The sequence below is a fragment of the Acomys russatus genome, chromosome 31 (genome assembly GCF_903995435.1).
Source record: "Acomys russatus chromosome 31, mAcoRus1.1, whole genome shotgun sequence".
Taxonomy (NCBI): domain Eukaryota; kingdom Metazoa; phylum Chordata; class Mammalia; order Rodentia; family Muridae; genus Acomys; species Acomys russatus.
In genome coordinates this window covers 16,808,591-16,821,637 of record NC_067167.1, presented here as the reverse complement: position 1 = coordinate 16,821,637, position 13,047 = coordinate 16,808,591, and the positions used below count along the sequence as shown (strand labels likewise).

Here is a 13,047-nt window from a genome sequence, read left to right as displayed (position 1 = left end):
GACACGACAGATACTACAGATTCTCTACAGGCAAGGGAGCTACAAGGTCTTCGTGTCTACGAAATGGCAGAAATGAGCACACTTGAGGAATGTTCTGCTTTTTTTTGTAGAAACAGATTTTAAAATTTTTTGTCTTTCTTATCATTAGGAAGATGTACTAATCTAAGCATCATGGGGAAAAAAAATTGTGCCAACTGGAAAACCTTGATGTAGTAAAAGTCCCTTAACGCAGTGGCCACATTTATAGGGTATGTATTTGACATTATAAAACCAAAACATTAGAGCCATGAGCAAAAGTTATTGGGATCTTGTTCTAAATAGAAAAGTTACCTTGGAATCGGGCATTAACGTTCACAGCCCTCAGCAAGTTAGAGATCCTAACATCATGGATCACTTGAGGAAAAGAGGTGGTTCTTATCTTTAATAAAGCCAAGTATGTTAATTTGAAAGTAAAGACATATTTTTTTTGTTTGGACTGTGCCCAATAATGATTTGGCTGCTTAAATTCTTACATGTGGTTTGCTAGAAATGTTCCGTTATAGTTTCAAAATTGTTACTTGCCCAGGTAAAGCCTTAATTTGTGTATATGCCTTAGCACAATGATGCTGTATTGCCTCTGGGATGCTTTGTAGATTTTTAAAATTTTGCTTGACATTGTCTCTGAAGAGACTCAGTGGACCCAGACTATGTGCTGCTGTGAACAGCTGTTCTTTCCAGTTCTGGTTCCAGCTGTTAGGGTTGCCTTTCTTCGTGGGGAGAGATGTGGCTAGGCTTGGGCTGTAGGAGCTCTGTCTTTCCCCACACACTGTTCAAGAGGCTCTCAAGCTGGTGCCTGGGCTCTGGATTCCTGTTTTAGGCTTTTGAGCAGCTTGATATCTAAGCCCAGATTTTTAAAAACTGACCTGTAAAGAAAGAGCTTAGAGTGTTCCAAGATTGTCAGCACAGCCTCCTTTGTGAGGTCCACTCTTACCTCAGAACGCTGTTGGAAGCAGAGCGATCAGTGAGTCCCCGAAAGGCTGGAAGGAGCACACCCTTACCAAAGGAAAGCAAAGCCGGCAGACAAAAATGTATCCCTTAATCCCTTAAGATCATGGTTGCATTTCCTGATGCGCCTCTAACTGGCAACAAGGCCTTGGTTTGATGTCTAACAATAGTGCCCTGAGTGAATCACAGCCCTAACTGCCTTGTGAAAACTACTTAGACTGTAGGTGTCTATGCTAGACCTGGGGTATTCAATAAGAGACCAGTTTCTTTTCATTTGGATTTTACTTTTTCAAGGCTCTATTTTCTTTTCTTTCTTTCTTTCTTTTTTTTTAAGAGTAGTTTTATCTATTGGGAAGTACCATAGCTCTCCTGTGTCACTTCTGTTCTGGTATTTTTACTTTGTAGGCTATCATGAGAGACAGCCTAACTTTAAAAAAAAAAAAAAAAGCAAAAATCAGGGGCTACAATGTGCCCTTGAAATTAAAGGGTAGACTCATACCTTTACCACATAAATCTTTAATGAGGTATATTTAAGCATTGAGGCAACACTTTGTATAGGTGTTGGTAAATGAACACCTAGCCTTTAACATACTCCCACCAGTATTATTGGCACAAATGATCTGTCCGTCAATACATTTTTGTTGGAGTTACCAGCTGCCCCAGGTAACACTGCTTTCAGAAATCCATGCTAAAGATACTTCTTTCTGGCTTATAAGTAAGCTGTAAATAAACCCACTTTAGCAAAAAGGAACAGTGGCTAACAGGGAGCTTGAGATCTGTACGTTGGTGGAGCCCACTTTTCTGAGTAGATTAGGCGGCGGCGGCGGCAGCAGGGCCTAGAAAGCTTTCTTCAGAAGACAACAGAAAAAATCTCTCTTGCTTTCAGTAAATTCAAGTTTAGGTCATTTTTAGGAGAGAGGCCAGGGCCCTAAGAGGTTTCCAGTAGACAGAATCCTAGCAAAAGACTCAGGCTTAGGTTCCTTAAAATGAGGTTTCAGTTGCCAAATAGTTCTCTTCTGCCCTATGCATCTGTCCCCTCTTTAAGACTTCTTATTCCTTTCAACTAAAAAAATCTCAAGCACTTAAGAGATCTAAAATAATTCTCAAGATAAACTACATTTGTATAATAGCATAATATACTGGTTTGCTAAATTCAGATTTTTGTGACTGCTTTATTAGAACTCTTTTTTCCAATGCCCATAGTTCCAAAGTTCATTTAAGTATACTGTTTGTAAATCTGCCATTTTCATCTCAAGTTTGTATTCAATAAAGAACAGTTGTGGAAGCAATAAAGTTTGTAGTGAAAGACCAGTAACCGCATTAAGTCTATTCTGAGCCCCATAGAAGTATGAAACCTCAGGAATAACCTTAAGTAGATGATACTTCAGTATTTCACTTCCAATCTCTATTCACCACCAAAGGGACAGAACTGGAGTCAGTATACCAATGGCTTTTTTTTTTTTTTTTTTTTTTGGTAATGCTTTTTGTGAAGAGCATATCCTTCCCGTGTATTTAGAATCCGCATAGAAAACAGCTACAAAAGATAAATAAGTAACAATATATATAAAATGATGCCACCTGAATTTCCTTAGTTAGATTGCACAAATTCATGATTTGAGGCAATTAAGACATCAAAATATAAGAGGTAATGATAGTCTGAGGTAACACTAAAAGTATAAATCTCAAATACTTGGAAAAAGTTTAGTTGTCCTACAGTTGATATACATAAATTTATAGTTTGTCTTTGTAAAAAAAAATCCTTTGTAGTTAAATACAAAATGTCTTGGTATGCACTGATCATAATTAAAATAAAAACAATGAAGCTCAGCATCGTAAGTCAGCCCATTTAAAAAGTATATATACAAATAACAAGAGCCCACTGTCTGGATCAGCTAAGGACTTCATTAGAAGACGCATCGGTTTCTTCAGTGGGGTGTTGGCTGTTGGACAGGAGCTCGGGAGGCAAGAGTTTAGAGTGTCCATTCTCAGTAACTCGCTGAGTATAAAATAAGATATAAGCTTGGGCCTTGCGTACTTCATCCATAGTGCACATGCTGAGCTTGGAATCATTGCAGTGTACCCAGAACCCTAGAGCGAAGCACAGAGACCAGATATTTGTAACAGAATTTCAAAAGTTTCTACTACAAAAGCCTGCTTAACTTCAGGGCTTCCTGAAGTTAGAGTAAAGGCTGGTTTATTTTCTTTGCAGGAAAGAGTTAACCTAGAATTCTTTTAGGTGCCATTTATGGAGTAACCCATTTTCTTTGGAGTTAACAGAATCTGACACACGTACTTGACACTTTCCAGTGCAAATACTAGGTAATGCTTCAGCCACTTAGGCCAAAATACGGTATACTAGCAGCTTAACAAATATCTTTGCAGAATAGCTAGGCTTGTTGTCTGAAGTACTACAATGTGTGCACGCACATGTGTTTGTTCTTTTTCAGTGGGAAATGAAAAGGGCTGCTCTAGAAGGGACACAGAGAACAAGTCAAACTGATTTTGTATGTTAAAATTGAACAAATAGCTGCAATCGTCCAGGTCATTAAATACCCCGTTCTTTAACAAACCAGTGGACATAGGGAGTGTGACTTTAAGGAAAAGTAGCCAGTGCTGGGCCTGGTGGCATATGTCTGTAATCCCAGCAGTCAAGAGAGGCAGAGGCAAACACATCTCTTGAATTCAAGGTCAGCCTGGTATCCATAGCAATTCCAGAGTAGCCTGAGTTACATAATGAGAGTCGATCTCAAAAGCAAAAAAGTATCCAAGCCTGTACCCCTGCTCCCCCTCCCCCCAGTAATCCAGCAGCACTGACTGCAGAAAGCCTTGCTCTAGAAACAAGGCAGGTGGGTGATCAGGTGACTTAATGGCCAATTTAGGAACGGCTGAAAAGCTAAGCGCACACCAACTTGCAAGTTTAACCCAAGATAAAAATCGGTTTTCTTGGCCCTACCTCCTTCAGAATTGTAGCAGTAGGCAGTGTAGTGTCCTGAGCCAAATCCTTTGCCATGATGGATTACAACAGCAGATAAGTTATAGATAAAGCACTCTGGCCTGAGAGCTTTCAAGGTATCCCTGCAGCAATAGGGCTCCATGTTTAAGGTTTCCTCAAAGACAACGTGAACACCAATCTTCTCTCGGTTATTACGTCCTGACCATCTGGGGATAAAGAAAGTGGAACTTCAAAATCAAGGGAAGAAAGTGTGCCATATAAGGACTCACACACACACACACAGACACACACACTTTCAATGTTGTTGAGAGAGATGGCTTATTTTACAGCAGGGTCCTGTCAAGTTTGCCTCACTAGTTTAAGAATGCGTACAGGAAGTGCAGAAGGGATGACGTCAGGGCCTTAAAACTGCTGGGCATGCGTCTCACCACTGTGCTGTATTCGAAGTCCTTCCATCATCTTTGTGGCCGCATGGTTTTGTTTTTACAGACAGAGTAGTCAGAAGTGACCTTTACCTCCTGAATGTCTTCTCTCAGGCTTGTGCAACTATGGCAAGGGGCTTGAGAGAATTGTCTTTTGTAGTGTAGAAATAAAACTTAGAAAATGATAGTTTGGAATTGATTCTGCCTTGCTATAGTGTGGATGTGACATCTCAGGTGGGAGGTGCACTCTCTGTCCTTCCTTGACAGGTGGGTAGGGACAAAGGAAAGCACGGGTGCCTGTTAATACCTAACAACGATTCACAACCATCTACACTAAGTCGGGAATGTCTAAGGGACAAGAATCAAAAAAGGCTCCATAATGTCACTTGCTCAGTGTGTCCCATTACTGAGTCTAAGCGCAGCAAGCAGCAGTTTGTTACTGACATGCTATCGGTTGGTACAAAAGGGAAACTCACAGTGTACATTAGTTCTTTCATGAAACTAATCTTGTTTGGGGTACTGTGGAGAAAATGCACCACCGAAGAAAATATTAAAGCATTACATTCCTAGAGAATAACAGAGATGTTAATATAGGCTGGCTTCAAAAAGAAAAAAAAAAATGCAAATACTTTGTGTAGTGTAGAGCTGCCTGCTGGGCCAGAAAGGCATATGATGCCATGTAATATGCGTTGGCCTTGCATTTCCCCAGACAGACTGCCCTTGGGATCTCTGAAGTGTTGATGAGTTTTGTATGCTCTTTGGTAGCCATAAAGACTTTCAGTCCGAGAAAGGGGAGAACTCTGGATACCATAAATAACATCTATATGAACGCACAGATTTCCCCTAAAGGCCTGGGCTTGGGAGCTGACAGACAGCTTAAAACATAAGGAGTCTGGGAAAGGCATATGAGCTGGCTAGTTTATTTCTATTTGCCACAACCTATAGTCACCTGAGTGAGAGTGGGGAACTTCGAGGAAACACCTAAGATCCAGCTGTAGGGCATTTTCTTAGTGATTGATGGGGGAAGGCCCAGCCTGTTGTGGGTGGTGCCACCCCTGGGCAGGTGGTCCTGGGGTCTATGAGATAGGAGGCTGAGCAAGCCACGAAGAGCAAGCCTCCCAGTAAGCAGCACCCCTCTGTGGCCTCTGCATCAGCTCCTGCCGCCAGGTTTTCCTGCCCTGACTTCCTTCTGTCAGAAACAGTGATGGGTAAGTGTGAGCTCATGCCTCCCAAGCTGCTTTTAGTCACGGTGTTTCATCACAGCAATAGTAACCCTAACTAAGACAGTAATTGATGTACCTTTGCCCCTTCCTAAATGCCTCCTGTATCCTACCGTTCATCGCTATCTTAAGATGCCCTTTGTGGTAATGGATAAACTCGAATGCTTGTGTAAGATCCATTAGCAGAGTAAGGGACCTAAAGAAGAGCTTATGGGAACCCAGCTGATAACTAAACTCTTTGTACTAATGCATTTTGTGTGTGTGGGGGGGTGGGGAGTGTCCTTTTTGTCCTGCTGTTAATGATGTGTTTTTCTCTATATATGTGGCTTACTTGGTGATTTATTCCAGTACACCATAATTAGCTTTGTATTTGCACTGCCTGTATAGAAAATGATTTTAAGAGCTGGCAAGACAGCTTAGTATAGGTATAAGTGCCTACTGTCAAATCTGATGGCTTAAATTCAGCCCCCACATAGAACAGCCTCACACAAATTGTCGCTGGCACATGCCCACTAAAGTATGTATGTATATGTCCCACCCCTCCAAAAAAAACACCAAAATGTTAAAAAAAATTAAGACAAAATAATTTAAATTTATCTTGTAATTTGGCTTATTTTCATAGCCTTTTAATACAAGTATGGTTACAGGGTCCTTTATAAAGTATAGGACTTCCTCAACTAAAGATTTGCTGGGTCTCACTGTTTTCTAATGCAAGTATGGTGGCACATGCTTTTAATCCTGGAACTGAAGCAAAGGCAGGGGTAATATCTAAGTTTGAGGCTAGCCTGGGCTGTGCAGCAAGTCTTAGGCTAGGCTGGCCAAGGCTGCACAGTGAGACATTGCTTTTTAAACAAAAACAAAACAGAAAAGCAAAAACAAAACAGGTGATATCTATTCTTTTTTTTTTTTTTATCTATTCTTTTTTATTTATTTTTATGCCATGTGCATTGGTGTTCTGCCTGCATGTATGTCTGTGTGAGGGTGTTGGATCCCTGCAGCAATAGGGCTCCATGTTTAAGGTTTCCTCAAAGACAACGTGAACACCAGTCTTCTCTCGGTTATTACGTCCTGACCATCTGGGGATAAACAAAGTGGAACTTCAGAGGTGGGCGTGGTGGTGCTCGCATTTAAACACAGCACTCGGGAGGCAGAGGCAGGCGGATCCCTGTGAGTTCGAGGCCAGCCTGGTCTACAAAGTGAGTCCAGTACAGCCAAGGCTACACAGAGAAACCCTGTCTCGAAACCACCGCCTCAAAGAAAAAAAAAGGAAGTGGAACTTCAAAATCAAGGGAGGAAAGTATGCCATGTAAGGATGGACACACACACACACACATACACACACACACACACACACGCACACTTTCAATGCTGAGTTGGCTGTAGAGGGATATGGCTTATTTTTCAACGAGGTCCCGTCAAGTTCGCCTCACTTGTTTAAGAATGCATACATGAAGTGCAGAAGGAAGGGATGAGCGAATTGTTCTCGCAGCTGGTGGACAGGTAGAAATAGCACCACTGACCTGAACCGTTTGAGGTGTAGCCTGAGAACCTGAGGTAGGTGGCAGATCATAAGCTGTTTCTGGGCTTCTGTGAGCACAACTGGTTTTGATGAAAACTTTCTACGCTTTGCTAGAATGTCAGAAAAAGGAGAAGGGGGGGGGGGTGGGGAAGAAAATTTCAGTTTTAAAAAATACAAGAAAAATGTGTAAACTCTTTCATATCACCCACACTATGTGACAGGCCTATGCTAGTCACACATACACTGTGAGTGTATGCTTTGACCTCAGCAAACACAGTGCATAATGTAAAATAAACTGACATGAGATGACAGGATTTAGTAATCCGGCAACGGGCTGGAGAGAGGGCTCCTCGGTTAAGAGCAGGCACTTGCTTTGCAGAGAATCCAGATTCGGTTCCCAGGACCCACATGGAGGCTCACAACTATTTGCAACTACAGTTCCAGGGGATGCCACACCCTCTTCAGGTCTCTGAAGGCACTGCACATGTGGTATGCTTATATACATCCAGGCAAAACACTCATGGAAAAGTAAAATAGAACAGCCAGGCGTGGTGGCGCATGCAGAGGCAGGGGGTGGTCTCTAAGTTCTAGGCCAGCCTGGTCTATAAAATGAGTTCCAGGATAGCCAGGGCTAAAACAGAGAAACCCTATCTGGAAAAACCAAAATACATAAATAATAAAAATAATTGTTATTTTATTCTCTGTGTATGGGTTAAATGTTCTTCCTGCCTGCATGAAGTCTGTAGACCATATGTGTGCCAGAGGAGACAAGAGGGCATCAGACCCCTTGAGATTGGACTTAAAGACAGGTTTGAGCTGCCATGGGGATGCTGAGAATCGAACCCTGACCCTCCATCACAACTGCCAGTGCGCTTAACCATTGTGCCATCTCCCCAGCACTGCAAGAAGAATTTCAATAATTTAAAATAATAATTTTAATAATTATAAGGTAGAAATGTCTGAATTCTTTTGTGGAACTAAAAAACTTGTTTTCACAGCTGCTATTGAAGAACTTTCTTGCAGCTCCCTCAGTCTCTACAATTAGTCTTATAAAGGCACGGAGAAACGGTCTATACTCACAGTTACAGTGGTCACACACGTAGATTTTTCCTTCTAAGGCTTCTGTTTCTGTGAATTTGCCCAACATGTCAGTAACGAGACATGGCTGGGAGGCTGCATCTTTCCCACTGCATTGGTATCTCTCTGGAAATTCCAGTGACAAGTCCCAGAAGGGTTCGATTGTATTTGATTTGTTGTCGCAAGCGAGACACGTAACCTGCAAGGAAGGGTAGTAGTGCTCGGTTTTCCCCTCTTTCTGCCAAAACATTAACTTTCAGCAGAGGTCACTGCCAGCTGTAAATTTTTCTTCTGAGAATGAAAGATTAGAATGCTGACGAACAGGTTTTACAATCTCTCGGGACAGCTGATTGTAACTTTTTTTTTTTAATTCCCCTCACGAAGCTATTCCTTAGGGGCAGCAGCAAAATGGCTGCCTAGGGAAAGGCATCCAACTGGGTTGGACTCCCAGAATTCAAAGGGGGGGGGGGTTTGGATGCAGAGTTCTAAGATGTCCTTTGACGTCCAAACATGGAGGCACACACCACAAAGGAGAACCTGACAGCTAGAAGCAATTTAGTGATTGGGGTACTTAATGCCACCAACCCAACATATAAACAGCTGAAGGCATTATGAGCCGAATCTACGCAGCATGAAAACCAGCAGAGTAACACACACAAACAGGAAGACAACAGAATAAGGGATCAGAGAGATGACCTGTCTGTTGAGCACTGGCTGCTCTTCCAGAGGTCCTGAGTTTCATTCCCAGCAACCACATGGTGGCTCATACGCGTCTATGAGATCTGGCGCCCTCTTCTGGCGTGCAGGCATATAGGTAACAAAATAAGGCAAACCCAATAAGGACTTTGGATGTAGCAAACCAACACCAAGAACCCTCCTGGAGTACAGCATGAAAGGTCAGCTTTTGAGAAGCCTCTTGAAGTGCCTTGGGAGTCTATTACATGTTCAAAGGGAAAAGAGAGGAACTATAATGGCTCATCTGTAGGATGCTTACATCCCAAAGGAGAAGCAAGACATTTATATATAACAAATTTTATTAATTTCAAGATTCACTTATTTATAAAGTAAAAGTGGAAAAAAAAAAAACCCCACATAGCCATTTTCACACTGTTGGGAATCTAAAGGGAGAAACTAACTTTCTGGAAATGAAAGTATCACTAAATACCCAAACTGTTGCCTCTTTTAAAGATTCTGTGCACTTGTGTGTGTGTGTGCCCATGTGAGTGGTGGTGCTCGTGGAGGCCAAAGGCCTCATGACCATCTGTCATGAGATCTGGCGCCCTCTTCTGGCCTGCAGGCATGCATGCATAACATTGTATGCGTAATATGTATTCACTATTATTTATATGCATACATGTGTAGATAGATAATGTGTGTGTGTGTGTTAGGTGGGATATGGGTATGGGACTGCAGGTGCCTGTGGAGACCAGAGGTGTCAGATGCCCTTGTGGCTGGAGTTATAGGCGGGTGTGACTCACCAGGTGTGGGTGCTGGGAACCAAACTCTAGTTCTCTGTAAAAGCAGTAATCAATGAACCATCTCTCTAGCCCAGTGGTTCTCAACCTGTGGGTGGAGAGCTCTTTTTCAGGCGTCACTTAAGACCATGGGAAAAGACAGATATTTTACACTACAAATTTAACAAACAGGAGGAAGCAGCAAGCAGCAAAAAGAATTTCATGGTTCAGGGGGCGGGGGTCACCGCGACATATAGGACTGTTTCAAAGGGGCACATGCAGCATCGGGGAGGCTGAGAACCACTGCTTTAGCCCCTTTTGTTAAGCTAAAAACAACTAAAAAGGAAAGCTGTGTGTTGTGGGAGGACTGGGGCTTGTGTCTAGTGCCAGTTTGTCTAGTGACAGTTTATCAGGTCGGCCGGTCAGAGGACCACTGAGCAGATGGAATCTGGGCTTTCCCAACAAGAAAAGCGTACAGACGTGACGAATGTAAACAGAAATCACGTTTGCTTGCTTACCTTCAAATTGCCCTACATTTTCAAGATTTTTGACCCTTACGCTTTTAATGGGATTTTGCCAGAGAGTCCCACACTGGGATCCAGGAAACTGTTCATGGACCATATCTACTCACAGGACAGCAACTATGTCCTCTAGGTAACACATAGCCCATCCTCCCCTCCCTCTCTCTTCCTGCCTTCCCCCAGCTGCTCAGGGAATGGCTTTAGCCTAACCCAGAAAACGCGGTTCCTTCATCTCCTTCCCCTCAAAAGGCTTTTTTGATCCCACGAAAACACAACTGTTTCCATTAAAAGTGAACAGATGACTTCTTTACACATTCATAAAGGGAATCTTACTTTGACCTGAACACACACACACACACACACACACACACACACACACACACACACACACACACACACACCAAAACAAAACAAAAAACCTCCCACGAGCTTTTCATCCTGCTAGATACATACAGAACAGCCCAGTTGTGAGCCGGGCGGTAGGGAGAGCCTCAGATGATAAAATATGGTAAGAGATCCATACCTGACTAAGAAGTCGTCCGTGAAAGATGTTATTCACAACGTTCAGGACTTGCTCAATGAGTTTCCTTTGGGAAGTGGGGATGAGACCCGGCAACTTGGTTCCCGTCGTCTCTAGCTCTCGTTGTATCTTATCCAGAAGTTCACAGAGGAATTCCTGAGCATCTTGCTGGGCGTAACCACGGAAAGCGGGGATCAGTTTCCACACAGAGTGCAGCATAGCAAAAGGGGACACCAAGGCCCACTCTCCAGACCACATGACTTGGAACAGGGTATGCAATTCATGGCAAAGAGAACTGGACGGTGAACTTGGCTCCTTCGGTTGGATGAGCTCCATGTTTCGGCCTTTCACGGCACCTCCGCTTAGGCCTGGCGATAAACTCGCGTGTTTGGAGCACGCGAAGCTCTTCTCTCTCTCTTGGCCTTCGCTCAGCTGCTGTGCCGCCGCCTCCGAGACGGATGAGTGCTTGTAGGATCGGCCCTTATCGCTAGCGGCCACAGCCAGCCACTGGTTCAGATCAAGTTTTAAAAAACACTGTCGAAAAACAAGTAAGTGACTCAACACTTGGAGGACGGAATTCATATAGCAAGTGTTTCCTAGGTTCCTCAGGCCGGTTACACCAGGAGTTAGTACTGGCCTTCGTTTGATCAAAGAGTCATTTACTTTTTTCAATTTGATGTCTTCCGAGGTAGGCAGCACTGCCTTTTCCTTGGCTGGTGACGCTGGAGTCGGCAGCGGCACCTGCTCTGGGACCACTTCTATCGTGGCAGCCTCAGTGAGGCCTTGCAGGCGTAAACTCTTTCGTGGGGGCGTGCTTTCCGACTCAGCGGCCGCCTGCTGCTCCGACTCTTGCTGTCTTCGCTTAACTTCTCTTTTGGCTACCATTTTCTCCCGAATTTCTTCTTGTTTTTTTCTCCCAATGGGTGACTGTTCAAACCAAGTTCGAAAGATTTTACCCATGAGGGCCCTTCTCCGGTGCCAAAGGGCGGTGCCCATTTGATCTTCGTTGGCAGGCGGAGGTTGGGCGTAAGAATTGTCACCGGTATCCACCGGCTGTAAAACCTTGCCGCTCGGAACCACACAGGCGTGATTTTTGCTTTTGATTGCACTTAGTGTACTTCGTAGGGATCTCAGGTCTCCGGAGGCGTTATCGTTAAGAACATAATCGTTACAAAGGTAACAAAAAGCGTACATGTGGTTCACCTCGATGGCCACGGGGTGCTCGCTTTCTCGAAAGTGCTTCAGTGCGTGCCCTTTGATGTACCGTCCACAGGCCACGTGGGGACAGCTGAGGCAAGCCCAAATCGACTCGGTCGTGTTGCAGTCCATGCAGTGCCATTTCTGAGGGTTGAGGACGGAGTGCCCTTGAGCAAGCTGCAAATGCTCAATGTGTTTGCATCTATCCATTGTTAGCATTTACTCAGTCTGTCTGAGACACACATAATCCGCACGGGTCTCTCTTCATAACACCCGAGGCATCTGAAAACTAAGTCGGACAAGATCAGGGGTTTTGTTTTGTTTTGTTTTTTTGTTTTTGGCCCCCTCGGAAAATCCTCTTTGATATTTTCCCAAGAACAGTGTTCTACATTCGCTCCCTCCGAATGTTATTTCTGTGTTGCCTGTCACAATACCAGAGGCTGGTCTCTCTCCCCTTGCTTTGATTTTCCCATCTCTTCCCCCTCCCTCCCTTCCTCTCCCTCCCTCCCTTCTTACCCCACCCCCCACTTGCATACACTTCATTTTATTTTCTCCATTGGGTCCACTTTAAAACCTTTTGTTTTTGATTTTCTGTCCCATCTAGTGGTGAAGACTCAGTGACCACTTTCCACTCAATTAGAATAGTATCTGTCCACTATAGTGACAGCCGTCTCCAAAAGCACATTCTTTAAATATAATAAGTAAATAAAATATAGGGGGGGTGGGAGTAGGAGGGGCTTAAGCAACACGGAGTAAACAGTAACCACATAGGCTACAGGTACAGCTCGGCAGGACAGCAGAGAGTGCAGAAGTTCCTGGGTTTGATCTCCAACACCACGTAACGTACAGAGAGAATGAAGCAGAAAGTCTATCTTAAAAACAGCTGGCCACAGAGCATTTCTTCATTGTCTTAACAGAAGCTGAACGCAGACTTCAAGATGCAGATAGGTACCTAGTTACAGAACTCCGAGGCTACCGTGCTTAAGTACCTACAGGAAGTGAATTCGAGGCCAGCCTGGTCTACAAAGTGAGTCTAGGACAGCCAAGGCTACACAGAGAAACCCTGTCTCAAAAACCAACCAACCAACCAAACAAACAAAAAAATCCACTACCCACTGCAATGGTACCTGCAGGTGTCACCTCCGGGGACCTAGGAGAACTGCAGAAGTCAACTTGATTT

General features: G+C 43.7%; 1 protein-coding gene across 1 annotated transcript; it reads right to left on the bottom strand.

The window, feature by feature from the left end:
• Window positions 1-2,735: 2,735 nt before the first annotated feature.
• Window positions 2,736-12,150, bottom strand: Usp44 (ubiquitin specific peptidase 44). Its single transcript, XM_051172660.1, has 5 exons — window positions 10,674-12,150; window positions 8,179-8,374; window positions 7,100-7,208; window positions 3,938-4,143; window positions 2,736-3,072 (listed from the first exon to the last, which is right to left on the bottom strand). The coding sequence occupies exons 1-5, from the start codon at window positions 12,084-12,086 to the stop codon at window positions 2,873-2,875; spliced, it is 2,124 nt and encodes a 707-aa protein (XP_051028617.1). The 5' UTR covers window positions 12,087-12,150; the 3' UTR covers window positions 2,736-2,872.
• Between the last annotated feature and the right edge of the window lie 897 nt (window positions 12,151-13,047).